The 26,965-nt window shown below is 37.3% G+C and overlaps 1 protein-coding gene and 1 long non-coding RNA gene across 4 annotated transcripts; one reads left to right on the top strand and one right to left on the bottom strand.

The window, feature by feature from the left end:
* Nucleotides 1-606: 606 nt before the first annotated feature.
* LOC127106462 (E3 ubiquitin-protein ligase UPL1) lies at nt 607-17,762 on the top strand. Of its 3 annotated transcripts, XM_051043755.1 has the most exons (16): nt 607-815; nt 2,208-2,303; nt 2,425-2,631; nt 2,887-9,400; nt 9,506-10,797; nt 10,895-11,206; nt 11,443-11,644; nt 11,739-12,300; nt 12,495-13,626; nt 13,815-13,961; nt 14,649-14,729; nt 14,919-15,144; nt 15,227-15,366; nt 16,628-16,734; nt 16,849-17,013; nt 17,193-17,762. In XM_051043755.1, the coding sequence occupies exons 1-15, from the start codon at nt 783-785 to the stop codon at nt 16,949-16,951; spliced, it is 11,154 nt and encodes a 3,717-aa protein (XP_050899712.1). In that variant the 5' UTR covers nt 607-782; the 3' UTR covers nt 16,952-17,013; nt 17,193-17,762. The 3 variants fall into 3 exon arrangements, with proteins under 3 accessions (XP_050899712.1, XP_050899711.1, XP_050899710.1); XM_051043754.1 differs by having other exon boundaries at nt 2,887-10,797; nt 11,742-12,300; XM_051043753.1 differs by having other exon boundaries at nt 2,887-10,797.
* Nucleotides 17,763-17,927: 165 nt separating this feature from the next.
* Nucleotides 17,928-18,777, bottom strand: LOC127106463 (uncharacterized). The gene is made up of 2 exons (XR_007795398.1): nt 18,637-18,777; nt 17,928-18,548 (listed from the first exon to the last, which is right to left on the bottom strand). It is a non-coding gene; the product is annotated as an uncharacterized LOC127106463 (long non-coding RNA).
* Nucleotides 18,778-26,965: the final 8,188 nt, after the last annotated feature.

The raw sequence follows: 26,965 nt of genomic DNA, 5'->3' as shown, positions 1-26,965 counted from the left end.
ACATCTTTCAAAACTCATCATAACAAATGGTATATCTTTTATCGAAACCAAAATCAAACTCTGAATATTTATCCCCCAAACTAACTTTGTAGCTTCCACACGAACCCACTTAAATATATGATCACGTAACGTAAACGTATGTTTAGTGATAAAATCTTTCACAACATCAATTTTAACAACCTTGGGTTTAGAAAGACCCAACTCACCAACCTCTGGCAGCCTCTATCACATTCACATGGTTGACAAAATCAGAACGCACCATACCTAAACCGTTGTATGTAAGAAAACAAAGTCAAACAAACATTACACCGACCTATAAGGATTCTTTCAAAAAAGATTTGAAAGGTTTCAGAGAAAGATGACAATTGGTGTCCATGGAGACAAGTACTAGTCTTCGACTGCCCGCCATATTTAATAAATATGATACACATGCTATCTCAAACTATTATTTAAATATTTTAAAAAATATAATTAACTAAATTTTTTATCTCTTTTTATCTCGTGTATCTTAAAAAAAGTTATAGTTTTTTTTTACACATAATCGTTAATTTATTATACATCTACAAAACATTTTTTTTTAGGTTATTTCACTTTATTATTATTATTATTTTTTTATTCTCCTGTGTAGCTTCTTCCTTCTCTTCTCTTCTTCACTCGGGCTTTTTTCTTTCTCTATACTCCCTCTTCAATTCCCTTTCCAGAGTCGTGATTATTCCTTCTATTGATCGAAGGATCAATTCTCAATCTTTTCCTCTGATATCTGCGATGCTCTTACTTCCCAAATGAGACTGAGAAGAAAGCGGGCACTCCAAGTGGTTTGTTTTTTCTTCCTCGCTATCTTCTCATTGTTTATTTTTTCTTACACGATCAATGTAATCAAATTTCCTCTTTTTTGTTTTATTTTAATTTCAATGGAGTTTTTTCATTGGGGCTTATGTTTTTTTTTTTGGTAGCGGTTATGGAGAGTGATTTTCATGGTTAATGAAGTTGTGTTATGTGATCAATTGCCAATTTTTGTGATGCTGTTCTCTTTGGGACTTACTTGCTTGTTTCTTCTGTTGTACGAATTCATGGAATCTCTGCTATCATTTTATTTTCTATTAAAATCAGACGCATGTGTATATATATATATATATATATAGAGAGAGAGAGAGAGAGGGAGAGAGTCGGGTAACATCTATAGTAGAAAAGATGATGAAAACTAAACTTAGGTGCCTTGAGCATGTAAAAAGAAGAGAGATAGATTCTATAGTAAGGAGAGTAGGTTAGATGAATGGTAGTTAGGTAGTCAAATTGCTCGAGATAGAGGAATATCTAGAAAATTATAAGAGAAACTAATAAAAAGATCTCAAAGTTAATGAGTTGGATAAAAGTATGACTTTTGATAGAACATTATGACGTCATTTTGATCCATGAAGCTGATCCCATTTTGTGGGATAAGACTTGATTATTGTTGTTGGAATGTTTCTTTTAGATAAGATTGCTTTAATTTTAGTTTTGAAAATAGTTATAAAATATAAAAGGTCATGGACTCATGATATGACCACACAGAGCCATTTTTATTCGGTAGTTTTTTTTTTCGAGAGGCCTAAAGCGATTTGTCTTGGTGACCTTATCCAAGCCCGAGTAAGGCTCGGATACTGTTGATGCATGTTGTTATTGTAGTATTTTATGTCATCGACAATGTAATATTCATCATTTACGAGTGGATTAATAAATTGGCCCCGTTAAGGCAACTCAATTGATAGTTGTGCAATGAAATCCGATTGCAGGAACACGGGTTCGAACCCGCGACATTCCATTTATTCACGTTTAAGAAGTGAAATTACGGCTATTAGAGTATTAGACAAAAAAAAATTGAGGAGGTTTGCTTCACGACCTAGCGTTCAACATTTGCATTTCAATATTATTGAACCTTAAGCATGGGTTGTATTTTCATCTGGAAATCAATTTCAGTCTCGGTCGTTTGTATATGGTTTCTTGCTTAATTTATTGTTTCACACACTTTCGTTTTTTAATTTGTATGCGGTTTAAATTAGTTGTTTGCTCTTGCCACTTCAAGAGACAAAGCTCAAATCCTGTATGAGACAGTTGTAAAAAATAATTCTTTGCTCTTTCGCTTCATCAGTTGTTCATATTAGCTGATTATGTTAGTGTCAACAGAAAACAAGATACTGATTAATCAATTTTTCTTTGCTTTGTTGCAGCCTCCCAAAATTAGATGCTCCATCAACTGTGTTACTGCGGTTCCACTTGAGAACATCCAAGAACCTTTAAAAATTTTTGCATGGGAGTTTGATAAGGTGGCTTTATGGCCCTTTTCTTTTTACATTAGTAATTCATGTTTTTTTGGACGTGTAAGATTCATTTGTATGTGTTTTTAGGGATGTGTTTGATTCATTGGCATTTCTTTTCTCTGAACAGGGAGACTTTCATCACTGGGTTGATCTTTTTAACCATTTCGATTCATTCTTTGAGAAGTATGTAAAACCACGGAAGGATCTGCAAATTGATGACGATTTTCTGGACTCAGATCCTCCTTTCCCAAAAGAAGCTGTTCTTCAAATTCTTCGTGTCATTAGAATAATTTTGGATAACTGCACAAATAAACATTTCTACAGCTCATATGAGGTATGTCATCTTTCCTACAATCATCTTTTTCCATCCTGGTCAACTTAATAAGATAAGAGGTAAGAATGTTTTGATGCCTTTATGTATGTGGGCGTGTTTGTCTTGTTTTCCTTTTTCTCTCTTTTTTGGCGACTTGGAGTATTTATTTTTCAATTAATTTTAAAGTTTAAACTGAACTAATAGGTTTGTATATCTTTCTTATTTATCCTTTAGTGACCAGCATTGATACTTATAATGGTTTTTTTGAGTCTGCAGCAACATCTTTCATCATTGCTTGCTTCTACTGATCCAGATGTGGTTGAGGCTACGCTGGACACTTTTGCTACTTTTTTGAAGAAAACAGTCGCAAAGTACTCCATAAGAGACGCTTCTTTGAATTCAAAATTGTTTGCTCTTGCACAAGGATGGGGTGGAAAGGAAGAGGGACTCGGACTAATTGCATCAACTGTACCTAATGGTTGCGACCCTATAGCACATGAATTGGGCTGTACTCTTCATTTTGAGTTTTATGCAGCAAATGAGTCAGAAAGTGACATCAAAGGGCCTGAACCTTTGGTCCAAGGGTTGCAAATCATTCACTTGAGTGACTTCAATAAATGTGTGGAAACTGATCTTGGGCTTTTGCACAAGTTGGTTACAGAATATAAAGTACCTCCCAGTTTAAGATTTTCTTTGCTGACAAGATTGCGGTTTGCTAGGGCTTTTGGTTCTTTGGGTTCTAGACAGCAATACACTTGCATTCGCTTGTATGCTTTCATAATTTTGATTCAAGCTGGTGGTGATGCCGATGACCTAGTGTCATTCTTCAATGCCGAGCCCGAATTTATCAACGAATTGGTCTCACTACTGAGCTATGAAGATGCAGTTCTGGAAAAAACTCGGGTTTTATGTTTGCATTCATTAGCTGCTCTTTGCCAAGATCGTTCCCGTCAACCTTCAGTATTGACTGCTGTTACATCTGCCGGGCATCGTGGCATTTTATCTAGCCTGATGCAGAAATCCATTGACTCTGTTATTAGTGATACATCAAATAGGTCAGTTCACTTTGCTGAAGCTCTATTATCTCTTGTAACTGTGTTGGTTTCGTCATCATCAGGATGTTCTGCTATGCGTGAAGCAGGATTTATTCCAACTCTTCTACCTCTACTGAAAGATTCAAATCCACAACACTTGCTTCTGGTTGAAAAAGCTGTGCACATTTTAGAAGCTTTCATGGATTACAGTAATCCAGCTGCTGCATTGTTTAGAGATTTGGGAGGTTTAGATGATACGATCGCTCGCTTGAAAGTTGAAGTATCCCATGCTGAAAATGCTGGAAAACAGCCAGATGAAAATTCCGAGCCTAGTAGAAATGTACATATGGTTGAAGGTTCTTCAGTTTTGCTAGATGACATGCAGTCGTTGTATTCTGAACCATTAATTTCCTACCACCGGAAATTGCTGATGAAAGCTCTATTGCGTGCTATATCCCTTGGAACCTATGCCCCTGGAACTACTACTCGAATATATGAATCTGAAGATAACGCGTTGCCTCAGTGCTTATGTTTAATTTTCAGACGAGCAAAAGATTTTGGTGGTGGAATTTTCTCGCTTGCTGCTACTGTCCTGAGTGATATAATACAAAAAGATCCTACTTGTTTTCCAGTTATAGATGCAGCTGGTCTTCCATCTGCCTTTTTGGATGCTATAATGGATGATGTTCTCAACTCCTCAGAAGCCATTACATGCATTCCCCAGTGTTTGGATGCTTTATGCTTAAACAGTAATGGACTTCAAGCTGTGAAAGATAGAAATTCTTTAAGATGTTTTGTGAAAGTGTTTACTTCCAGAACATATTTGCGCAGTCTTACATGGGAAACACCTGCATCTTTATCCAGTGGATTGGATGAATTAATGCGCCACGCTTCTTCGTTACGGGGGCCTGGAGTGGATATGTTAGTTGAGATTCTAGAAACTATCTCAAAAATTGGTTCTGCTGTGGATCCCTCACCTTTATGTCCTGATCCTTGCTCCTCAACCTCTGTTCCTATGGAAATGGATTGTGGGGACAGGAATTTCATCTTGCCTGATAATAAGGAGTCATCAAAGGCAGATGACACTAAGCTGATCAATGAGCCATGTCATGATGCGTCCATAATAAATATTGAGTCTTATCTTCCAGATTGTGTAAACAATGTGGCTCGTCTGCTTGAGACAATTCTACAGAATGCTGACACATGTCGAGTATTTGTTGAGAAAAAGGGGATTGAAGCTGTTCTTCAGTTATTTACATTGCCGTTAATGCCACCTTCTGTTTCTGTAGGGCAGAGCATCTTTGCTGCCTTCAAAAACTTTTCTCCACAGCATTATGTTTCTCTTGCTCGGACTTTATGCTCGTTCTTGAGGGAACATTTGAAATCTACCAATGAGCTTTTAGATTCAATTAGAGGAACTCAACTTGCTTTAGTTGAATCCGCAAAGCAGACAAAGGTGTTGAAATACATTTCTAGTCTTGAAGGTGTCTTGGCTCTCTCTGTATTTTTGTTGAAGGGAACAACTGCTGTGGTCTCTGAACTAAGCACTTCTGATGCTGATGTATTAAAAGATATTGGGAGAACATACAAAGAAGTAATTTGGCAATTATCTTTGTGCAATGACTCCAAGACAGAGGAAAAGAAGAAGAATGGTCTAGAACCTGAGATTTTGCAAGCACCTTTATCTACTACTGTTGTCGAAAGAGATAGTGATGAAGATGCAAATATGCAGACATTTAGATACACAAACCCAGTTTTTGCTAGGACTGGTTCACATTCCCCGTGGAGTGGAGAGCGTGATTTTGTTTCTGTAGTTCGTTCTGGAGAAGGTTTGCATCGCCGTACTCGACAAGGGATAGCCCGCATGCGCGGTGGAAGGACTGCTCGTCGCTTAGAAGCTTTAAACATTGATTCTGAAGCATCTTCTAGTGCACTGCAGGCATCTTCATCTCGAGATTCGAAAATGAAAAGCCCTGATGTTCTTGCCTTAGAGATTCTTAACAAACTGGCTTCAACAATGCGCTCTTTCTTCACTGCTCTCGTGAAGGGGTTCACTTCACCAAATCGCCGTCGAGCTGACTCAGGGTCACTTGGCTCAGCTTCAAAGGCCCTCGGAACTGTTTTAGCTACGAATTTTCTTGACGCTTTTGGTTTTTCTGGACATTCTACATATGATGGACTTGATACTCCACTTTCTGTAAAATGTAGATATCTTGGGAAGGTTGTGGATGATATGGCAGCTCTCATATTTGACAGCAGACGCAGAAGTTGTTATCCTGCCATGGTTAATAACTTTTATGTGCACGGAACATTTAAAGAGTTATTGACAACATATGAAGCTACTTGTCAGTTGCTATGGACTCTTCCGCGCTCTATCCCAACATCAGATATTGATCTTGGAAAGATAGAACAAGGAGCCAAACTGTCCCATAGTACATGGCTACTTGATACATTACAAAGCTACTGTCGCTTGCTTGAGTACTTTGTAAATTCTTCTTTGCTTTTGTCCCCAACCTCAGCATCTCAGACAGAGCTTCTTGTTCAGCCAGTTACTGTTGGCCTGTCAATTGGGCTCTTTCCAGTTCCAAGAGACCCAAAAGTTTTTGTAAGTCTGCTGCAATCTCAGGTTCAGGATGTAATCCTACCAATCTGGAATCATCCCATGTTTTGTAGTTGTAGTCCTGGTTTTGTTGCATCAATTATTTCACTTGTTACACATGTAAGTTCTGGTGTTGGAGATGTGAAGCGAAATCAAAATAACATTTTGGGAAGTACAAACCAACGTTTTATTCCCCCTCCACCTGACGAGGCAACGATTGCAACTATTGTTGAGATGGGTTTTTCAAGGGCAAGGGCTGAAGAAGCACTGAGAAGAGTGGAAACAAATAGTGTTGAAATGGCTATGGAGTGGCTGTTTAGTCATGCTGATGATCCTGTCCAGGAGGATGATGAGCTTGCACAGGCTCTTGCTCTATCCCTTGGAAATAGTTCTGAAACTACTAAAGTTGATAGTGCCGAGAAGACTGATGATGTGACAACTGAAGAGGGACAAATGAAGAAACCTCCAGTTGATGATATACTTGCTGCATCTATGAAGTTGTTTCAGAGTAGTGATTTAGTGGCCTTTCAACTGACAGATTTGCTTGTAACGCTTTGCAACCAGAACAAAGGGGAAGTTCGTCCAAAAGTAATATCTTATCTGTTGCAGCAGCTAAAACTTTGTCCATTGGACTTTTCCATGGATAACTGTGCCTTAGGCGCATTAGCACATATTATAGCATTACTTCTTGTGGAGGATGGAAGTACAAGGGAAATTGCATCTCAGAATGGAATTATATCTACCATTATAGATATCCTGATAAGCTTGAAAGACAGTCTCAAGTTGGGGAAAGAACTTCCAGTCTCTAAATGCATTAGTGCTTTACTACTTATCTTGGATCAAATGTTGCAGTCAAGGCCAAAGATTGAAAATATGGAAGGAGGAACCCAAACTGGTTCCATGCCTGACTCATCTGCGGAGCATGGTTCCCTGCTATTTCCTGATATAGTTGCACATGAGGAAAACAAAATAGATGGGAGTGAAAAAAAACCTGAAATGGCTTTTGAGAATATACTTGGGAAATCTACTGGCTTTGCTACTATTGTTGAGTCTCATATGTTGTTGGATATTGCATGTGATTTGATAAAACAACACGTGCCTGCTGTGGTCATGCAGGCTGTTCTACAGTTATGTGCTCGGTTAACAAAAACACATGCTTTGGCTATGAAGTTTCTCGAAAATGGAGGCGTGGCTGCTCTTTTTAGTCTTCCAAGGAATTGTTTTTTTCCTGGCTATGACACTGTTATATCAACTATAGTTAGGCATCTTCTTGAAGATCTTCAAACACTACAAACAGCTATGGAGTTGGAGATACGACAAACTTTAAGTGCTAATCGCCATTCGAGGCGTCTTTCTGCTCGATCATTTTTGACATCTTTGGCACCAGTTATATCTAGAGATCCTATTGTTTTCATGAAAGCTGCAGCTGCAGTTTGTCAGTTAGAGATATCAGGGGGAAGGACAGTAATTGTGTTATCAAAGGAGAAAGAAAAGGAAAAATCAAAAACATCGAGTACTGAGGCCACAAATGAATGTCTCCGAATATCTGAAAGCAAGTCACCTGATGGATCGGGCAAATATCTGAAAAGCCACAAAAAGGTTCCAGTGAATCTCACTCTAGTAGTTGATCAACTTCTTGAGATTGTGCTGAAGTACCCACCGATGGAAGGCCGAGAAAATTTTGAGTGTGATGCTTCTTTAATGGATATAGATGAGCCTACTATGAAGGTGAAGGGGAAATCGAAGGTTGAGGAGACAGTGATATTAGAACCTGAGTCTGAAAGGTCTGCAGAATTGGTGAAGGTGACTTTTGTCCTTAAGTTATTGAGTGACATTCTTCTAATGTATGGACATGCAGTTGGTGTCATACTCAAACGTGATTCTGAAATGTGTCAATTTCGTGGGTCTAGTCAACCATCTGGACATAATGGCATTATCCATCATGTATTACATCGGTTGCTACCACATTCTGTTGACAAATCTGCAGGACCTGATGATTGGAGAGGTAAGTTGTCTGAAAAGGCTTCATGGTTCCTGGTAGTTTTGTGTGGTCGGTCTGGTGAAGGTCGTAAGCGAGTGACTAATGGGCTTGTTAAAGAATTGACATCTTTTTCAAATTTCGAGAGCAACTCTTTGAAAGGCAGTTTATCCCCTGATAAAAGGCTTTTTACTTTTATTGATCTAGTGTATTCTATATTGTCAAAAAATTCATCATCTGGTAGCCTACCTGGTTCTGGATATTCACCTGATATTGCACAAAGCTTGATTGATGGTGGAATAATTACATGTCTAACTAGAATCCTGGAAGTGGTCGATTTGGATCATCCTGATGCACCCAAATTTGCAAATCTTATACTCAAAGGTTTAGACTGTCTTGCAAGAGCTGCTAATGCCAGTGAGCAGATCTATAAATCTAAGGGGGTTGAAAAGAGAAGATCTGATGGTTTGAATGATAGATCTGATGATCAAATAACAACACCTTCTGCACTTGAAACCGTGTCACATGATCAGAATGTGAGCGGTCAAGAAGCTCTCAGAGAAATGATGGATAATGCACATAATCAAAGAACTTCCCAAGGTGACCATTATGCTGATAATCCAAACCAGTCAGTTGAACAAGTTATGAGGGTAGAAGAAGAGGAGACAATATCCCCAAATACACCAGTGGAGCTGGGAATGGACTTCATGCATGAAGGGATGGGAGAAGGAAGTGTCTTGCGCAATCCAGAGCAAATTGACGTGGCTTTTCATGTTGAGAATAGGGCAGATAGTAACATGGGAGATGAAGATGATGATATGGCTGATGATGATGAGGAGGATGATGATGAGGATGATGGAGAGGATGAAGATGAAGATATAGCAGAAGATGGCGGGGGCATGATGTCTATGGCTGATACTGATGTGGAGGATCATGATGATACTGGCTTGGGGGATGAATACAATGATGAAATGATTGAAGAAGATGACGATGATTTTCACGAGAACCGCGTCATAGAGGTGAGATGGAGGGAAGCTCTTGATGGAATGGATCACTTGCAGGTACTTGGGCAGCCTGGAACTGCTGGCGGTCTTATAGATGTAGTTGCCGAACCTTTTGAAGGGGTTAATGTTGATGACCTTTTTCGTCTTCAGAATTTTGAACGTCGCCGCCAGACAGGTAGATCTTCTTTTGAGAGACCTGCCTCTGAAATAAATGGTTTTCAACATCCTCTGCTTGTAAGGCCATCACAATCCGTTGATTTTGTCTCAATGTGGCCATCAGGTGGTAATTCTGCATCCCGGGATTCAGAAACTCAGTCATCCAGGAATCTCGATATGGCCCATTTCTACATGTTTGATACACCTATTCATCCATATGATACCGTTCCAAGTAATCTGTTTGGAGACCGTTTGGGTAGTGTAGCACCACCACCTCTGACTGATTATTCTGTGGGTATGAGTTCATTACACCTACCTGGAAGAAGAGTGTTAGGTAATGGTAGGTGGACTGACAACGGTCAACCACAAGGAGGTGCTCAAGCAGCAGCCATTGCACTAGCAGTGGAGGAACAGTTTTTAGCTCAGATGAGTAGCATAGATCCTACAAGCAGTCCTACTGAACATAATGTACATAACTCTGAAGAACAAGAGAAGCAATCTGATGTCCTTCCATCACATGATGGTCCTGTGTTGACTGTTGGGGCGGACTCTAATTGTCAGCAATTTGCAGGTCAGGAGCAGGAAAATGGTATTGAAGCCATAGCTCAACAAATAAACCTTTCAGTTGATGGTGCTCCTTGTGAGGAAGAGATAAATGTAGACTATGGTGTTCAAGATCCAGGGGAAGGCCTGCATACTAACGAGCCTGTGTCAGTTCAGCCAGTTTCACTGAACCTCATGCCAAATAATCTTGATTGCACCGAAAATGAAATAAATAATACCCCCAGTGAGAATGTACAATACGGACGGGATCCTGATGTACCTACCAACAACCATAATGTGCCAGTTGTACCAATGGGTTGCAATGGAACATCAAATGTTGATGGGCAGCCTACTAATCTTGGGTTACCAGGCTCTGGTTTTGAGGATACTAATCCAAATGATTGTCCTGCATCATCAGTTTATGCTAGTGTTGATGTTAATATGGGCGGTGTTGATACTGAAAGAAACCAATCAGGGCAACCAACTGTTTCTGAAGACATAAGGGGTGAGCTGTTATCAACTCAGAACACACAAGTTATTCTGGATGAAACTCAAGCTGAACAAACTAGTGCAAATAATGAGGCTGCTGATGCAAATACAATTGACCCTACATTTTTGGAGGCTCTTCCTGAAGATCTGCGAGCAGAAGTTTTGGCATCCCAGCAAGCTCAACCGGTTCAGCCTCCAGTTTATGCACCACCTTCTGCAGAAGATATTGATCCGGAGTTTTTAGCTGCTCTTCCTCCAGATATTCAAGCAGAGGTTTTGGCCCAACAAAGAGCTCAAAGGGTTGTCCAGCAGGCTGAAGGACAGCCAGTTGACATGGATAATGCTTCTATAATTGCAACTTTTCCTGCTGATTTGCGTGAAGAGGTTTAAATTTTACTTTTCCATCATGCAACATATTTGGTGAGTTCTATTTAGTGGAAATATAACATGATTGTAATGCTTGTACTTTGCTTTATAATAGGTGCTTTTAACTTCTTCTGAAGCAGTTCTGTCAGCACTGCCGTCTCCATTGCTTGCTGAAGCTCAAATATTGAGGGACCGAGCAATGGGTCTTTATCAAGCCCGCAGCCTTTTTGGGAGCAGTCACAGGCTTAACAATAGAAGAAATGGCTTGGGATTTGTTCGGCAGCCTGTGATGGATCGGGGTGTCGGAGTTACAATAGACAGGAGGTCCGCTCTTATGGATGCCTTGAAGGTGAAGGAGATTGAAGGTGAGCCACTACTTGATGCAAATGCATTAAAAGCTTTAATCCGGCTTCTTCGATTGGCACAAGTAAGTTTGGTTCTCTTCATGATGATAGTCTTACTCTTAGTTACACAAGCCTTTCTTGCTATGTGTGAAAATACATTCCTGATTTTCCTAACTGGTTGGGACATTGTGTACTATGTGATTATTATATTTTGTTATAAAATTCATTGCGTTATCGTACATATATACTTCATTGTAATGTGTATTTATGTATCTTTATGATTACAATAACTAGCTCTTTTTATGGATCATCTTGTCAGCCGCTTGGGAAAGGCCTTCTGCAGAGACTCTTGTTAAACTTAAGTGCACATAATCTAACAAGGGCCACTCTTATTTATCTTTTGCTTGATATGATTAAGCCGGAAGCTGAAGGTTCTGAAAGCAGACCAGCGACTTTAAATTGCCAGAGGCTTTATGGTTGTCACTCAAATACAGTATATGGCCGATCTCAATTATTGGATGGTAATGTTTGTGCATAATGCAGATCATTATTTTCTTATGTTTATCTCAATATTATAATTTATTGCATACTGATCTCTCCTTTATTTTTTTATAGCAGGTCTTCCTCCCCTAGTGCTCCGCCGGATTCTTGAGATTCTGACTTACTTGGCCACAAATCATTCTGGTGTTGCAAAAATGTTGTTTCACTTTGACCAATCAATTACAGATTTATCAAATTCATCTGCGACACATATGAATGGGAAAGGAAAGGAAATGGTTACTGAAAGGGGACATTCACCTAAACTTTCTGGAGCTCATGCAGGGGCTGTTCCACTTGTTCTTTTTTTGAAGCTCTTGAATCGACCCTTATTTTTACGCAGCACTGCTCATCTTGAGCAGGTCATGGGTCTGATTCAAGTTGTAGTTGATACTGCTGCATCAAAACTAGAAAGTCAATCTCAATCTGAAAAAGCAATAGCAGATACCCTAAATTTGTCAGTTAATGAAGCTGAGAAGGACCCCCCTTTAGTGGAGTTAGACTCTAATCAACAAGATAAGCACGCTGATACAAAAGCACGTCCTTCCAATGGAAAGAAGAATCTAGATATGTACAATATCTTCTTGCAGTTGCCCCAATCTGATTTGCGGAATATGTGCAATCTTCTTGGTCATGAAGGGTACTGATTTTAGCCTTGTCATATTTATCCTTTCTTTTTGTTAAGTGTGCTCTACATGAAACACATGGTTTGAAAATTTGTCGTAAATTTGTAATACTGTCTAACTCACTTGTTAATTATCATTTCCATGTCATTTTTTTTTTGTAACCTTTTTGAGTTGTGATGTAAAAAATTGACTAATCTGATTTTTTTAGGCTTTCGGATAAAATGTATATGCTTGCTGGTGAGGTGCTGAAAAAGTTGGCCTTCATTGTTTCCTCTCATAGGAAGTTCTTTATTTTAGAGCTTTCGGAATCATCTCATGCACTGACAGGTTCAGCTGTCAGCGATCTTGTTACCTTGCAGCAAAGAAATATGCTTGGCTTGGGTGCTGGTTCTATGGCTGGTGCTGCCATTCTACGAGTGCTGCAAGCTCTAAGTTCCCTCATTTCACTTGAGACTTCAGGTTATATGGATTTGGAAAGTGATGTAGATCAGCAAGACGACAAAGCAATTATTTGGAATTTGAATACTTCACTCGAGCCACTGTGGCAAGAACTGAGTAATTGTATAAGTGCAGCTGAGATGCAACTTGGCCAAGGCTCTTTCTCTCCTAATATGTCAAACATTCATGTTGCTGAGAATTTGCATGGTTCCTCTACTTCTCCACCACTTCCTCTCGGGACACAAAGACTCCTGCCTTTCATTGAGGCTTTCTTTGTTTTGTGTGAAAAGCTACAAGCAAACGAATCTATCATGCAGCAGGACCATGGCAATGCAACTGCCAGAGAAGTCAAGGAGTTTGCCAGTTGTTCAGCTTCAATGAATGGGAATTTTATTGGAGATTCAAAGCGAAAGCTAGATGGTGCTTTTACATTTACAAGGTTTGCCGAGAAGCATCGTCGGCTTACTAATGCTTTCATTAGGCAGAGTCCAAGTTTGTTGGAGAAATCTCTGTCCATGATGCTCAAGGCCCCAAGACTGATTGACTTTGATAATAAGAGAGCCTATTTCCGCTCAAGAATTAGGCAACAACATGACCAACACTTGTCTGGGCCGCTGCGTATAAGTGTAAGGCGGGCTTACATTTTGGAGGACTCATATAATCAATTAAGGATGCGTCCTACTCCAGATCTCAAGGGGCGATTAAATGTGCAATTTCAAGGTGAAGAGGGTATTGATGCTGGTGGTCTGACCAGAGAATGGTATCAGCTACTATCAAGGGTCATATTTGACAAGGGTGCTTTACTTTTCACAACAGTGGGCAACAATGCAACTTTCCAACCAAACCCTAACTCTGTTTACCAGACTGAACACCTCTCATACTTTAAGTTTGTAGGCCGAGTGGTATGCTCTTTAACTATAAGGGTTGTTTGTATTTAGAGCCAAAAGTCTATTTATATTTTTCCTTCCATCCCTCTTCTAAAAAATTTGTTGGTAGATTTAGATATAAACCACCTCTTGCAGTCATATTACATCTTCCACTTACATGTTGAGTGGTTCTTTGACAGTCATAATTATAATCTTAAATGTAGGTGGGAAAGGCGTTGTTTGATGCACAACTATTGGATGTTTACTTTACCCGATCTTTCTACAAGCATATACTCGGTGTTAAGGTTACATACCATGACATTGAAGCGGTTGATCCTGATTACTACAAGAATTTGAAATGGATGTTGGAGGTGAGTACTGGTTTACAGTATTTTCCACTTATTGTCTCTTTCTATCACAGGCACTGTTTGGTGCACTGTATATAGGTTTAGGCTGTATTGGATATAAGGGTTTACGAACAGGTTAATGTAATATCTTTGGGATTGAATAATCTTTTTTGTGCTGTCTTTGTGCTGCTGCAACAATATAAAACCTTCTGAACTGTATAGCACTATCCTATGCTGTCTCTTGGCAGAAAACACATAAATAGACCAAATAAGACAAGTCTTAAGTTTGATTCTTACTGTTAGATACCCTCCTTGGGAATCTGGCTCCTCTAAAGTGAGCATTTTGCTTTAGAGTGTAGAGTGAGTAATGTCCATTAAATAACAAATCAAGGGTAGATATAGTAGGTACATTCATAACAGATCACAAGTTTATTAAAATAAAACAACCCTTGATTTTCTCACTTTACATTTTAGCCACTTAGAGGATCCAAATCCATTCCCCTTGATAGAGGATTTTATGTATCACCATAAGCCAATTTGCGGCATTATAACCCTGGCCTCAGAATGGGTTAGCCTGCTTTATCCCTCATAATTTCTGGGTTCAATGTGCACTCTCTTGCACGGTGAGCTGAAAATTATTTGCGAGTTCATGGTGCACTTATTTTCTGCAGGTATTGCTTTTGGTCTAATTTTTTTTTTTGTATGTACCAGAATGATGTAAGTGATATTCCTGACTTGACATTTAGCATGGACGCCGATGAAGAAAAACTCATACTTTATGAAAAGAATGAGGTAAGTGAACATATTATTTCTCTTTCTTGACTTTTACGTAAAGCTAAAAACTTACATCAAAAGGTTGTTCAAAACTATAGTGCGACCATTTTGATTTTTTCAGTGAGGCAATTTTAATCTGTTTACTCGGGATAAATTCTTACGATCCTTACAAACGCTTTGTCCATCCCTCCCAAAATTGTTAAATAGGTCACTGATTATGAGCTTAAACCTGGAGGAAGGAACATAAAGGTTTCAGAAGAAACAAAGCATGAGTATGTTGACCTTGTTGCTGAACATCTTCTGACTAATGCCATCCGACCTCAAATCAACTCTTTTCTAGAAGGTTTTCATGAAATGGTGCCACGGGAACTTATATCAATCTTTAATGACAAAGAGCTTGAGCTACTCATCAGTGGTCTTCCAGAAATTGATTGTGAGTTGATTTCGTTTTTAATTAAATTAAGTTCTTCTAAAATCTTCTATGAAGCATCTAAATAATGACTTTCTCCATGTAGTGGATGATTTGAAAGAAAATACTGAGTATACTGGCTACACTGTTGCATCAAATGTTATTCAATGGTTTTGGGAGGTGGTTAAATCTTTCAACAAGGAAGACATGGCTAGATTACTGCAATTTGTGACAGGAACATCAAAGGTAATTTTCTCAGAATTTTGACGACATACTAATTTTACTTATATTTTTGTAAGCTACTAGTTTTGCTCAATATTACTAATAAAAAATTATTTGATTTATATTGCACTGCTCCAGCACGGTTGTGGGACAGTGGCGCTTGAGATTGTACGATCTCATGATCTATAGGATGCACCTTACAACTATTGTCTAGACGTAACTCTTTGTTTAGTTATTTCATTTATTAATTATCACACTTACCAAGTATTTATCGATCCATCTGTTGCAAATCATCATATTATATTAATGATCACACATACGAAGTTTTGGAAAAGTTCAACATCTTAGCTATGCCATCATATAGTTGATATTTGTTTTTGTTTTTATAAAATGTATTGTACGTTCAATTGAAGTTATTTGGTGAATTACAAAATAGTTTTGATTCTTTTGAAATTCTGTGAATAATTGTGGAGTTGATCTAATAAATACAAACTTTTAATTTGATGGTTTGATTGTTAACAACCAATGCCTATAATAAGTTATTCAGCTAAGTAACTATGCCAAGAGTTAAACGAGGAGTAATCACCCAAAATAAATAAATTGACATACATAATTGATAGCATTATTTAACAGATTGATTGTAATAAATTTTGAAGTTTCAACTAGTATTTAAATCATAAATTTGTTAACTATATATTAACTATTATTTTATTGTAGAACGAAATGTTTTATATTATTTTATATTTTATATTAATGAGTAGACTTCACTTTCTTTTACACAAAAACTAAATGTTTTAGATAAAATGTCGTTTTCTAACCTCTACATGATTATATACATGCATATTCATCACATTGAAAAGTTATAGTTTAATAAGTACTAGTAGTCAATGTATTATCTGCAATGGAAAGGTGTGGGTGTACTAACCTTGATTGGATAATTTTTGTTTCCTTGTGCTATTGAGTAGTTCTTAAATCTTGGAAGTATCAGAGAAAGTTAGCATTGTTCTTGATGTGACATCTCATGAAATCTATTAACGATATATGTGCTAGGGTGCCATATATAAATATCCTTAGATGCATGAATTTTTCCATATGGTTTTGCAGTAAATGGTTTTCTTCAGGTCATATACTTGAGTTTTTTTCTTTCATTAATTTTCGCTAGAACCTATGTCCTAGAGTTATGGTTGCCAGTTTGTTTTTGGCAAAAGTAGAAGCCCTGTTAGATATTTAATATCTTTTGAATGCACTTGGTAACAACCGTGGCCTTGCTAATTTGTTTTTTCAGGTTCCGTTGGAGGGTTTTATAGCCTTGCAAGGCATCTCTGGTTCCCAAAGGTTTCAGATTCACAAGGCATATGGAGCTCCTGATCGACTTCCATCAGCTCATACTTGGTGAGTATTTATATTTCAATTTCCATTTCATTTGGTTACTTCTACAAACTACGCAAGCCCGACACATTGAATTTCATTCATCCTAATACCTTATCTCATTTTATTTCTCTTCAGCTTCAATCAACTAGATCTTCCTGAGTACACCTCTAAGGAACAGCTTCAAGACCGTTTATTACTTGCCATCCATGAGGCTAGTGAAGGGTTTGGTTTTGGTTGACCCTTTATACAAAGTTTTTGCACAGCAGTTCTACCATCATATCATTGACGTGTCATCTAAAGGTCAGGCATGCCTTTTCTTTTAGTTCGCAAACACAGACATACATGGCTACTACATAATAGTTGGAAAAAAATTTCATGTTAAGTGGACTAATTTTTTCATAAATCTTAGTTTTTTGTTCAAAAACCTTACAAATCAAATTCCTTATAAATCTTAGTTGGTCTTCTCTTTGTTTGTTCAGAAGATGGGAAGTCACCTGGACTGTTATCCTGTTGAGGAAATGCTCTATTGGTATAATAGCATCGCAATGAGACATTCTCTGATGCCCAACCAGTAAAAAGGCTAGAATTTTGGTTTTACCAATTCTGCCATGCCTAGATTTGAGAGCTTTTAAATTGAGAATGGATTGCCTCCATACTGCGACAAGCTGTTGAAGTTATGTACATATTCTGGAGTTCAAATTGATGCTTTTCTCTGGAAAGAAATGGTTTCAATCATCAAAAGAAGTTTGACCGATGGCGTTTTTAATGTACAGTTCCGGTGAAGTTATGATGGAACATGGTAACATATTTGTTATGGTCACATTTTTGTTGCATCGCAGCAATACAGCTGTAATAGAATTCCATTAACTTTATTCATTATTTCTAACTGTCTAATAATTATCCCTTTTGATATCATTTTGTTGCCTCTGTTATAATGTCCAAACTTTTGATTTTGGACGAAGCTATCAACAAATAAAGCTTGTAATCATATCATGGTGCCACTAAGTAATTAGCATCAGAAACAATTTAGATGCACATATTTAGCATGACATTTTGCCCCCTTATTCGATTGTTAAATCAAGTCGGTATTCTGAATTGGGAGTAAATTTTTTTTTTTTGAAAAGGCCAAAAAATAGTAACATTAAAAAGCTAGTTAGGGCATAAGGAATGCCAAAACCACATACTGCTACAAAGTTTGCACTGATACACCAGACTAAACAGCAACAACAAACCACCAAAAATCTTGGAACCTCATGAAAACATAACCACTGAGATATCTCCTAAACAAAATGGAAACACACCTAAAAATCAAATCTGACAAAAGACCCCTTAACCTTAACAAAAAGCACACAACAATACATTCCTCATACCAGGACTAAACTAAAATACAGCAACTAGTTTGTACAAATGTTCTTACAAACTCTCGAGTGGTTTACAAATGAAATTCAGACTTGAGATTGCCAAAATTCCACCAAGATCAGCAGATTGTCAGACTTCGGTTGAAACCGGACCAGCACTTCGCCAATAGCCAGATCAGGACAAACATGGATGCAGACCGCGAAACACCACATCGATCCTGCAGCAAAAATGCTTGCGATACAGCAAAGATCAAACCAGCAACATCTGTAGATTAAATGTGTTGGCTGTTATGATCCAGCAACATCTGTAGATTAAATGTCTTAGCTGTTATGATCGCCCAAACAAGACAACCCAAACTCCAGTCCAAATAAAAGTCTGCACATAACCCGCCATCGCCTCGACTCGATCACTAGAACAGCTATGTCTCTCTTACTATAACCACACATGCCAAGTTGCATACCAGCAACACCAAGGAACTGGAAAAACAGAAACAAAACACTAAGGCAGCACTAGAAGACTAACATAAACAACCCTGGAAAAACCATATGAAATTATGCACCATACCACCAAGAATTCTGATGAATTAAGCACTTCTTCAACTCAATCAAAAAAAGCTCTCCACGAGATAGATATAAACACGAACCAGTACTTTCAAAACCAACAAGCTACCTGTCAAGCAAGCACCAAACCAGGTCCAACACACAAGCAGATATTTCATCATTTTATCGAAACTTTTTTTAGATATCAAATTTTCAAAAAATCACTTAATTTTGAAACTATTTCAAATAGCTTTTCATAAAAATCATTTTTAAGATACAATTTTTTGAAAAAATTATGATTTTGATTATGTTTTGATATTCAATAATGTATATTTATGTTATCGAATGAATAATTAAATCTTTTAATTTATAAAAAATAAATTTAAAAAAATTTATAATATTTTGAAAAACATTTTTATAGAATCCATTTTCAAAAAAATAAAGAAAAAATTCATTTGTTTTTAAAGTTAAAATAAATTGGTCCAACCAATAGTAATTTTGTTGACTAGTTTAATTGATTACTGATTAAATTCTTACGTGTTTGGATTCACGGTAAGAAAACCACATCACATCTCAATGTAATAAAAATTAAAAAATAAATCATGAAACTATTGTACACAAGCAGATTGATTTTTTTAACCTTTTTCTTACGCATGTCAACCTTACAAGGCATCTTCGCAAATCATTAAATTAAATAATATATTTTGAGAATTTTTTAATATACCTTATATATTATTAGGACATTACGTAAAAATACAAAAATGACACAAATTTTTAGATATGCTTCTTTGGGTGGATCTTGAGTAAATAGAATTTCGACTTAACGTTAAAAATCTCTAAAGATGCATTTTCGTAATTATATCGGGGATGCATCTCTAAACGGCATTGACTTTATATCGCGCCAGAACCCTTCCCCTTCCTAGAACATGTTTTATGGTTAAAAATAACAATCAAACCATATTTTTTGGGGTTTGATGGTCTGCATTATTGTCATTGACGGACCTGAAAAGTTGCAGAAAATTTCGGAAATGTGTCCGAAATTTTTCAACATTTGGATTGCACAGTAACTTGAGATGCATCTCCGTATATTATCAGTCTATTTATTTCGCTTTTTTTTCTTGTAGGTTTGCTTGTACTAATTTTCTGATTTACTTACAAGCATTATGTCTGATAGAGACGATAGATTGAGGCACGAGAGAATTGCACAACATGCATCAGTCCAGAGGAAGAAAAGTCAGGTTTCAGAGGCTCATGTTCACTCTAGTTCGACACATGCTGAGGCATCGACTTCTAGGGCTCATGCTTTTCCAACTTCTGCTTCCCGTAGGAGACATGTGTCACCTACTGACACTTCACTGCCTTTATCCTCCTGTAGGTGACATGTTTCACCTATTCAGGCATCAAAAGTATCTGAGGCACCAGTGCCACCCCAAGTACCAGAGGGACCTCATGCTGATGAGCCAATGCCACCTCTGGATGATGAGGCTACTGAGAATGATGAGTCAGTGCCACCTCGGGCATTTGAAGGAGCCCCTATAGAGTTGTCAATGTTGCCTCTATACCTAGAACATACTGTCAGACATATCTGGGACGAAGAGGTAAAATTAGATGGTTTCATTCTTTTTAAAGTATGTTTATTATTATATTACATGTTTCTGATATAGATTTATTTTTCTGCAGGATTGTGATCCGCTGAAGTTTATTAACCATGGGCAAAAGATTACTGACTTGCCTCAGCCAAATGAGGAGTGGTTTCAGGCTGCTTTGTCCCGATCTGGGATGAAGGACTTGTGCATAACTGATTATGTTATGGTCAAACATGTAATGCTTAACGCATTCATGGAGAGATGGCACACGGAGACCTCGTTATATCATCTCCCACTCGGTGAGATATCAATCACACTCGATAATATTTCGTGTTTGTTGCATCTTCCGATCAGGAGAAAACTTCTAGATCATGAGAGAATTAGCAAATATGAGGCACTCGAGATGTGTTTACTGTGAAATTTGGTAAACAAGTACTAGTCTCTAATTGAATGTTACTTACAGGATCGACCATATAATCTTAGGACATAGTGCTAAAAGCTTTCTTATAATTTTGTATAGAAAAATGAAGGATTTCGACTTGGTCGAAATCTTTGAGAGAAAGTGATGTAAAAAAGTATATTATTTGGAAATGTAAGTGATTTCGACAATGCTAAAAGATAAACTTTGCAAAAATGAATGTAAAGTGACTGAAATTAATAGAGGAGTGAAAACAGACTTGTAAAGAAAATAAAATGAAGAAAAAGACTCTGATTTGAATAGAAATATTGTTTCAGAATTCATACATTTTGCTCAGTGAAAACTCATTTCTCTCTACGCTGGGTTCTTTAAGTATTTTTGAGTTTTTGTAGTGAAATCAAATGAACACCCCGAATCCTAATTTTAGAAATCCTATTTATACAAGTGTAAAATAACTGTTTTGTAACATTTTTCTCCTCAACATTCCCACATAGATTTCTGCATGCTTTTCGCTTATGAACGTCTCCCACATGTCCTTTTTGGATAAAACTGAGAAGCAATTACTCGCTTTGAACCAACGTTTCTTCACACCAAAATACTGTTGGTCGACGTGTTCTACTAACGTCAAAATCTCGACCTAAACTGCCATAAAAATGTTGGATGAAATATTTATTATCAAAAAATACTATATCTCTCATATTGAGACTTTAACTCTTTCCAAGTCTCCTCAATATGCTGAGATTTTTTATACTGTCGAAAATCCCAGCTAATAAACTGCCATCCAAAAAGGCCTCTTTCGAGTAAAAGGAAATAAGGACGTTTTTGACCTTTTTTTAATACTATTTCACCTAGTGGACTGACGTCATGGACATCATGACCTTTCCATCAACCATCACCTCGAAAACGTTGTATTTCTCATAAACCCATAACTCTCCATCATGGCTCCATTTATTCAGGACATCGTGGCTAGGTCTATGAAATCGCTTTGATTTAGCCTATGATACTATGACATGTGTCATCAAAGATGACGCCATTTATCATGAAAGAACTGAATATTTTTTATTTCCCTTCCTTATAAATACCCCTTCTTCCTCTCTTCTTCTCTTTTTTGCTCATAATCATTCAGCAACCCTTTTTCAAAATTTCTTTTCTTCAGACAATCAACTAAATATTACCGACAATGACTTCCAAAGCAAAAAACACTAAAGAATCCAATGACTCTCTTCCTTTAGCTACTAAGCCTCAACCTTCTATTTGTGTTGGGAATCAAGATTATGTCCCAGAACCACCCAACTAAGAGGAAAAGCTCTGAATCTTCAAATCTCAAGTACTCATTCCCTACTTCATTTCTAGAAAAACCCTTGCACTCATGGGTCCAATGCACGATCCTTCTGTAGATATCACTAAACTTAGGGAATTTTTCCATTCTTACCACCAAACCAAACCCATAGTTAGTATCAAAGAACCCATAAATCTAGAGTACATGATTTCTACTCTGCATGTATTTCATTCAGCCCCTCCCACAAAAAAGAATGAGGATTACATCCTTTGGCTGAACAAAATCAAAACGAAAATAAGAGATACCTGGAAGTCCAGAGGAATTTATAACCTCATTCAGTTGTCGAGAACTGGTCCTTCCTATTACCAAAATATGCTTGTCGCATCTATGTACTTCTAGGGAAGTACCACCAACACCTTCCAACTTCCTTATGAAATGGTGACATCCACCCTCTTTAGCATAACGCCCATTATCGGACTTTGCCCAACTGGAAAAAACTTTGACCCTAGTGAGAGTGATGAGGACACCATAAATTTCAACACAACCCGTGTCATCTTTGCCAAATACATCAAGGATTATCATGTCATTGATACTGCCGAAGTTTCTGATGAAGAACACATCGCTTTCCTTACTTTGTGGCTGTTGAGATATATTTTTTGTTTGAAATCCTTAAAAGTGGAAAAAAGATATTTGACCTTAGTTAACCAACTACATGAAGGTCGTGATATTTGCCTTAGCCAATTAATTATAGGATCCCTATATGAATCCTTAGGGTTATCCAGTGAAGCCCAAAAAAACCTCAAACCAAACGACAACCTGCTGTTATCTGAACCATATTGGTTGCTTCAGCTTTGGCTGAACGCTGTCATACCCTCAAATTTACCCTACCCCTATATCACATTCTTGAACCCTAATTCATGAACATACATCCCATACATATCATCTCATATGCATATATACCTAATGATCCATAAGAATCCACAAACTCAAGGCATGAGATTCATCTATGAAGCTTCAAGATCCCCTGAGCATGTTAGGGTGTGCCCAAGCCACCTTAACCCTAATTTCATCCTCAATCATCCAATTTTTTTGGAGGATCACTCAATTCATCTCACTCACTCTCCAAACCCAATTTGGATGGTGATTCCCCTTTGAAGAAGCATCAAGATTCATCTGGTCATCCAAGGACCCTAACCCTAGCTCTTAACCCTCATTTGGCTTGTGCAAGTCATGATCCCCCATGGATATTGACCATGTCATTGAGGACCCCTCAAATTCAAAGTTTTTTCATGCCTCACACCTTTGAAACATCTCAATATGATCCTTGCATCACCAAACCTTAATTCATCTGACCTTGGTTCTTGAGGAAACTTATGGCTCAAGAAACCCTAATTTGGGCATCCCTTGATCATTGACCTTGCTTCATTTTGATCATCCAATCATCCCACCACTCATTAAACATCAATTAATTTCCATTATAATCAAAATCCATCATTTAAACTTGTATTCAATCAATGTTACAAGTACTTGGTTTGGTCGTGGTTTTTCAACTTTCAATGCATTTGGTCCACCCATAAAGTTGACCTAAAATTATTCCGCAAAGCTCCAAACACTTGGATCTGATCCTAATGGTCCCCAAACATATTGCATATGGTAGTGTGGTGTATTTGGAAGTCAACTTGGATGCCAAAACCTCTCCAATTGAAAAACTTGATCCCATGTGCAAATTCAGATTTTTCTCAAATTGGCAAAAAGTGAAATCCATAGTAGGCCATCCCAAGCCCTTTGTCTATTCCAAATCGATGCTAAGGACCAAGGAAAAGTGATCTAAGTTGCAAGCAAGGTCAGAGTGCAACCACATTTGTCTCCCTAAGTCCAACCTTGAGCAAGCTTCGAGCCACTTCACTTTTCTGAGAAAACCTCCACAGTCTTCCCTCCAAACCATAAAAACACCCCCCCTTTATATAGGGGAAGGTGTCCCCTTCATTTTACAAGCTTGAAAAACCATAAAATTCGTGCTGCACATTCAAGCTGAAGCAACCAAAACAGAGTTTGCAGTTTTGAGTTTCAAAGTGTTTCAACCCCAAACAATCACCCAATATCCATCACTAACCTCCACTCAAACTTTTCCAAGTCCTAACATACCTTCACTGAGCCTCACCTGAGCTGAGCTGAGTCATCGGAACTTCACCCTAAGATCGATTCTGATCAGGTAGTTTCACTCACCCCCATCATCCAAACAAGTTATCATTCAACTCAAAATTTATCCCTAATCATTAACCCTAAATTTTTAGCTTTGATTAGTCAATATTCATCATTTAATTTTTAGATTAGGTCAAGGTTGTTCATTTGGTTCTTGGTGAAATACTCTACACTTAAAGTCAATCAATGGCTCGTGAGTGTGGAGGATGTTTTGTTTATGATTATACAAGATAGTTCCATGTTAAAATCTGGTTAAAAACACTAATTTTTGAAGTTGGATTTTTGAAGTTTTGAGGTTGAAGACGACACTGAGTCGTCACCTCGAGCGAAAATTTGAATTCAAAAGCATGTTGTGTCCCACTCTGGTTGGTTGATCAACACGCACATTCATTTTTATTTGTGGTTATTTTATTTATTCTGTTTAATGCATTTACTTTCACAACTGAGCACTTGGCCCAGTGGGAAAGGGTGTTGATCCCCACATGATCTCAAAGTCAGGGGTTCAACCCTCAACGTGTGCAAAATGTTTATTTCACTTTCAATTTTATTTTATTTTTACCATATTTATTTCCAATTCCATTTTATTTTTTTACCCACTCATTTTGTTTATTCTGAAAATTTGGTCAACATGAACCCTTATTATTTTTGTCCCTAGTATTTATTTATGCTTTGTTTCAAGTCATTTGGATGTTGTTTGAAGGACTTATTAGGTCTTGAACCTTAGGGATAATGAAGTCTACTTTCGTCATGATATTGATTTGATTAGGGTTGTTTGAACCTTCCATACTTCAAACCTACTAATGAATGATCAAGTGATCATTCATGGTACTTTAAAGCATGGATAGGTTACCCCTACATCAATCAACTTGGGTCATTGGACATGTAGATGAAGCCTTTTTTATACATATGCTAACTTGTGATTTCATCTGATACATTGTCTTTTTTTTTGGTTTATACTAACCTACTAACCCTCTATACTAACTTGTCTATATTATACACTAACCCTTATTATCTTGTTAATATTGTATATTGATATTATACTTTGTTTAACCTAACAACTTAATCAAAACTTTAACTTTCAATCTTGAGTGTGCATAGTCTTCCTTTTGTCAATCTATAGATAGATGGACTTGGGGTAGCATAAATTTCATTGTTACAAATCTATTGTAAGTTGATCCTTTGATCATCTTCAAGACTTTGTATCAGTAATAAGTCATACCATGATGTTCCATATTTTGAATCTATTGACCTAAGGATAGATAATCCTCAAGTGTTGGACCATTGTTCATAATACTAACCTAACTTAACTTTACTAACTTTGATCACCACTAAACATTTTTTTATTGTTATTATCATTGTTATTTTGTTGTTTACTTTTATGTCATTTATATTTAAGTATTCATCATCATCATATCCATTGTATAAACTCATCATGCATGTTTATTATTGTCATTTATGTTTATTTTTATCATACATCAAAAACATGATAAAATGATAAGACCAAAAATAATTCATTTCACTTAATCAACTTGGACTTTTAGGATCACATCCTTGGACCTTTTCTTTAAGGATTTTCCATTACTTTGTAACACTTGATTTCAACTTTGGATTTCATATGTAACTTACATACCAGTTGTAAGAATGACATCATGGCACCATCTTAGGGGGACATGTTTGTAAGACCATTATCCTTTGTTTAGTTTAGATCACTTTTGCACACACAAAGATTTTTCTTGGGCTACCTTACAATGAGACCATTTACTTTCTTGTTGATTATTTTCATACCTGTTACATTACATTAGCCAATTTCATAATCAAATAAACAAACTCTTGATTCAACGTCAAGTGACACTTTCATAATCAAATTTAAAACATAATAAAACTACGATTAGTATTGTGCACCATGAGCCTTAAGTGGTGGAGAATGAGTAAGAATGGAGCATTCTTACCCTTACTCTGATTATTTTGGATGCAAGACGCTTGACTTGTTGTCTAGAATATTCACCTTCGCCCCTAGACTTTAAGCGTAATCTAGTCACAAACTATTTTCATAAATCCTTATTCAAGGTAAAATCAACATAACCCATCAAACCTTTTTTTGTGTGCCTTAGGGCACCACCCTGAAAACCCTTTCTCAAAGGTAAAATCAACCAACACACAAACATTTTCTACTCCGAACTATGGAGCTTTGATTCCTCATCACCCAATGAGTGATACATAGGCACAAGGGCCACAATCCTTGGTGAGCACAATAACAACAAAGCCCAGAGTCCCATTACTCTTTTTACACACTTTTGAAAGTAAAATGATGGATGAGATAAATACCCGCATACATAAACAACCTAAATGGTTCCTATGGAGTACAATGGACGTAAGAGGTGCTAATACATTCCCCTTGTGTAACCAACTTTCAAACCCAAGTCTCGGTTGCGAGACCGATTCTTTATCCTTTTCTTTGCGTTTCTCGTGTGCATCTCTTTTTGAGGGTTTTATCGACTATTTCCCCCCGAATCTCCGATAGAGACATATAAATAAAATTCGGTGGCGACTCTCCTGTTTTCTCTTTAAACAAGACGGCAATCCCGGTTCCCTCGTTATCGCGTTTAACCCTGGTAGCGACAAACATCGTGTTTAAGCTTTCTCTAGATGTCAAAAAACTCAATGACGCTAACGAAACCATTAAAATAGACATGTTGAAGGTGTTCGACTAGCTAAAATAATCCCAACTTCACTCCCACACTAACTCCTTTCGACAAAAGAACTCATGGGCATGAATGGTTCACTAGAAATTTTACTGCTACTGACGAACAGGAGGATCAATCAAAGAAAGTATAGGAAGCTATCCTTACTCCCAAGCTTCTTTCGACTA

This window comes from Lathyrus oleraceus, chromosome 7, assembly GCF_024323335.1.
Source record: "Lathyrus oleraceus cultivar Zhongwan6 chromosome 7, CAAS_Psat_ZW6_1.0, whole genome shotgun sequence".
Taxonomy (NCBI): domain Eukaryota; kingdom Viridiplantae; phylum Streptophyta; class Magnoliopsida; order Fabales; family Fabaceae; genus Lathyrus; species Lathyrus oleraceus.
This window is presented reverse-complemented; position numbering and strand designations above follow the sequence as displayed.

Bases quoted from the DNA above. Each gene is read 5' to 3' on its own strand.
- LOC127106462 (XM_051043753.1), top strand. From the start codon at position 783: ATGAGACTGAGAAGAAAGCGGGCACTCCAAGTG. The intron at 2,632-2,886 runs GTATGTCATCTT...TTGAGTCTGCAG, and splicing joins ATTTCTACAGCTCATATGAG to CAACATCTTTCATCATTGCT. The intron at 14,730-14,918 runs GTAAGTGAACAT...ATTGTTAAATAG, and splicing joins TACTTTATGAAAAGAATGAG to GTCACTGATTATGAGCTTAA.